The sequence below is a fragment of the Pyxicephalus adspersus genome, chromosome 3 (assembly GCF_032062135.1).
Source record: "Pyxicephalus adspersus chromosome 3, UCB_Pads_2.0, whole genome shotgun sequence".
In the NCBI taxonomy this organism is placed as follows: Eukaryota; Metazoa; Chordata; class Amphibia; order Anura; family Pyxicephalidae; genus Pyxicephalus; species Pyxicephalus adspersus.
The window spans coordinates 49,574,598-49,578,364 of record NC_092860.1 but is presented as its reverse complement, the minus strand read 5'-3'; the positions used below and the strand labels follow the sequence as shown (position 1 = coordinate 49,578,364).

Below are 3,767 nucleotides of genomic sequence, written 5' to 3'. Positions count from 1 at the left end.
TGGGATTCAAATTGCCCGCCCGCCCATTCCTTGGTCCTCTTTCACTAGTGCGGCTTATTTTAGTCTGTTCGTAGCAATGCCTATCTGCCGTGAGAACATTATTTATAAAATTAGGTAATAGAGACAGAAGTTGTGTTGTATAAATGTAAAAGTGAACACAATATTAGTGGTAAGTAGTTTAATAGATAGGGAGTTTTGAGGTAGTTTAAGATTTTAGTTGAGACTTAGTCAGGCATAATTTTTGGCCCCCTAAATTTTTTTTTACAAACTATAATACTTTATTACCCGGCGCCAAAACAGCGCTCAGCTTGAAAGTGTGAGTGTGAGGTGTTGTTGGGTGAGTATGAGCTGCCTGTGACCCCACGGCCCGCTGTGTGCAGGCTGCCCTAATAATGATATAATACGCCCTCATATAGAGTATTTGTAACCATTGCTGTGCCGCTGCGCAGGTCAGACGATTTAAGATTCAAGTAGCTGTAAACTGAAACTAAATTATTGTCCGTTTTCCTTTTGTAATAATTTGTGTCATTAGATTTTACTATTTCAAATAAACTATTATTTTATATTATCTGTTTCTTCTCCCTTCCTGTAGATGTAGTAAAGCAATGGCTTCCCTCAGGATGGTAATCACAATGGACTATACCTGTATATGTGTAAAAGCAGAGACATGTTATCTTAATTAGCGGTCCATGTGATGGGGTGACAACACAGAGCTCCATTGAGGGACAGGAACAGAGCGTTGTCACCTTATCACAAGAACCTCCAAAGATTAGAAAAATACCTGTTGAACATGATCCATCATATAACGTTTATATGAGATTTTAGTGATTAGGATAGTTTATGTATGAAATGTAATGGATATATAGATATATATTTAGTATGTATACTGATGATACAAAAATTATTCTCTTTTAATCAGAGACATGCAAACTGCTTCATTTTGCTCACATGGACATTGTTTTTACATCCTCTATCCTGCTTTTTCAATCCAACCTTTAATTAAAAAATATGTCTGCTTTAAGATGTTTTGAAATGATAACAATATAAATAAACAACAATTGCTAAGGCTATGTACACATGTGAAATTATTGTCCTTTCCTTTTCAACGACTAATGACAGCACGATGCATGAATGAGCGCTGTACATACAATGCCTTCTCCTCAATTGAGGGGGGGGGGGGGAACGGCGGAGTGGCACCCTGCTGCAATGTCTTCCCCTTTACTTACATCCATCGTCTGTGAATCCGCCAGGATGGTCGTTCGGATGATGAGCGCCGTACACACGTCAGATTATCGGCCGAGAACCATTGCCATTGTGTACCTAGCCTAAGGCTACGTATACACGTCAGATGATTCTCGTCCAATAATTGCACGAGAATCTGATATCGGATGAGAAACTGGCGTGTATGCAGCGCTTGTCCTGATCCACGGACAACAAACGATTGTAATGGAAGTGAAGAGAAGAGAGCGCAGCAGGGTGCCACTCTATCATTCTCCCCTCTCTATAGAGCAGAATGGGGCTGTATGTACAGCGCTCCTTCATGCATCATGCAGTCTTTTGTCTTTGAAAAGGATTGTGAAAGATCCTTTCCAGCGACAATTATTACACGTGTGTACTCAGGGCTGGTATCGGACAAGAATCTGACGTATGTACAATGCTCATCTGACATCATTCATGGCTCTGTCCTGGTGAATCCGTGAAGGATCATAATACAAGTGAAGGAGAGAGTGCAAAGCGGGGTGCCTGCTCCGTCATTCTCTCCCCCCTCCATAGACCAGAACGGAGTTGTATGTACAGCACTCATTGATGCATCTTTCAGTCTTTATCATTAGAAGGGATCATGAAAGTTCCTTTTCAACAACAAAAATCTACTTTGTGTTCTCAGCCTAATTTACCCTGGGTGAGGTTGTGATGTGATCACTCCACCCTTGCACCAGTTAACACTGCCAAATGGGGTGTCTCTACACGTAGCATCTCCTTTGGCAGCCCCCATAGGGATTGAATAGGGGTACTGGTACTATTCATTGCCGCCACATGTGCAGATGTTGGTTCTTTTTAAATCCTTGCTGCCATGCGAGTCCTCAAGAGGCTGACAAGGTGCCAGCCATGGGGAGCCACACAAAATCCAGCAGCAGCTATGAACCCTGAAACTTTCCAGGTCACCCTTTAGGTTACTTTTTTTTTTCTATGTCCTTTGCGTAATGTAGCTATGTTATATCATATGCATATGGCTGTGCTCTCTTCTACCCATAAAGGATACAGCCTGTAAGTACCAAAACTTTGTACTGAGTCCGAGCATACACTACGATTTTTATTCATCTTCAATCAGCTAAATCTGCACCAATACATGGGGAATTGTATAATATGTTATTTGGTATAAGTTATAGGATTTTTGTCATATTCTTCTAGTACTGTGATCTGTAATAAACGATGACTTGTTTACTTCCAGGTGCAACAAAGAGGAAGATGCACATAAAATCTATTATTATAGAAGGCTTCAAGTCTTATGCTCAGAGAACTGAAATAAATGGCTTTGATCCACTCTTCAATGCTATTACTGGACTTAATGGCAGTGGCAAATCCAATATTCTCGATTCCATTTGTTTCCTTCTTGGTATCTCAAATCTGACACAGGTAAAATAAAGCCATAGGTGGTCGCAAGTTCTTCTGGTGTTTTCTTCATTCTCCATTTTCATTTGGGGTTGGATTAACCTGGAGTCAAAATTGTTTGCTATATAGTTTTTTTTTGTTGGGGACTGATAGTATTAAGGACTGTCCATATTTTCTTAATTATCTGTTTGAAACATGAGGCATAGACATCAAATAAGGTGTAGGTCTCTGCTGTGGCCCATTCCTTTTGTTAATAAAAAAGTTGTATACTGGAGTCAATTAACGTGTTAAAAAAATATATAAAATAATAATACCTAAAATTTTATATTTACTTGAGCAATAAAAGCATGAGTGGTAAAATACTTAATTATACACAGAACCATTTTTTTTTTATTTTGTTTTTGTTTAAGCACTCCTCAGATGCATGGTTAAAAATATGTGTTTTCCAGGTCCGAGCCTCCAATCTGCAGGATCTCGTGTACAAAAATGGTCAAGCTGGCATAACTAAAGCCACGGTTTCAATTACCTTTGATAACCATGACAAAAAACAGAGCCCCCTGGGATTTGAGGCACACAATGAGATTACTGTGACAAGACAGGTAACTGTTTATGACATTAAGTTCTGGCAAAGTAAAGTGTCCTTATAACCTTCTAACTATTTTTTTTTTCTTTTTAATAAAGGTTGTAATTGGTGGCAGAAATAAATATTTAATTAATGGAGTCAATGCCAACAACACTCGTGTGCAAGATCTTTTTTGTTCCGTGGGTCTCAATGTCAACAATCCTCACTTTCTTATCATGCAGGTATGAATTGTTCCATCTGTAACAAAGGTTTTTGGTATACACTAGATCAGGGTTCCATGTAACCTCGGGGTTTCTCCAGAGTTTTCTAGAGGTTTCTTGAGCAATGAGCAATTTGTGCCTCTCCAGTCAGTTTAAGGGACACCAATGATCTTTTTGGCTATGTGTAAGGGTGACATTCCTCACACTGGCCAGCAATGTAAAAGGTATTCTTTGACCACCATAAAAATGTACTTTGAGCTGTGGGTATTATTAATGCCAGGGTGTCCCTACAGCAGACTGAAATGTCTATATAATAGTATGAGTATAATAAAATTCGAAACACAAAATCATGTCAAAATATAAATTTAAATTAG

The 3,767-nt window shown here is 38.9% G+C and overlaps 1 protein-coding gene across 1 annotated transcript in view; it reads left to right on the top strand.

Annotated features, from left to right (window-relative positions):
- The first annotated feature begins 261 nt into the window (after window positions 1-261).
- Window positions 262-3,767, top strand: part of SMC2 (structural maintenance of chromosomes 2) — an 18,209-nt gene continuing 14,703 nt past the window's right edge. The window contains exons 1-4 of the mRNA XM_072404522.1: window positions 262-337; window positions 2,450-2,634; window positions 3,060-3,209; window positions 3,292-3,414. Of these exons, the coding sequence (XP_072260623.1) occupies window positions 2,467-2,634; window positions 3,060-3,209; window positions 3,292-3,414 (441 nt within the window). The 5' untranslated portion in view covers window positions 262-337; window positions 2,450-2,466. The remainder of the gene's footprint in view (window positions 338-2,449; window positions 2,635-3,059; window positions 3,210-3,291; window positions 3,415-3,767) is intronic.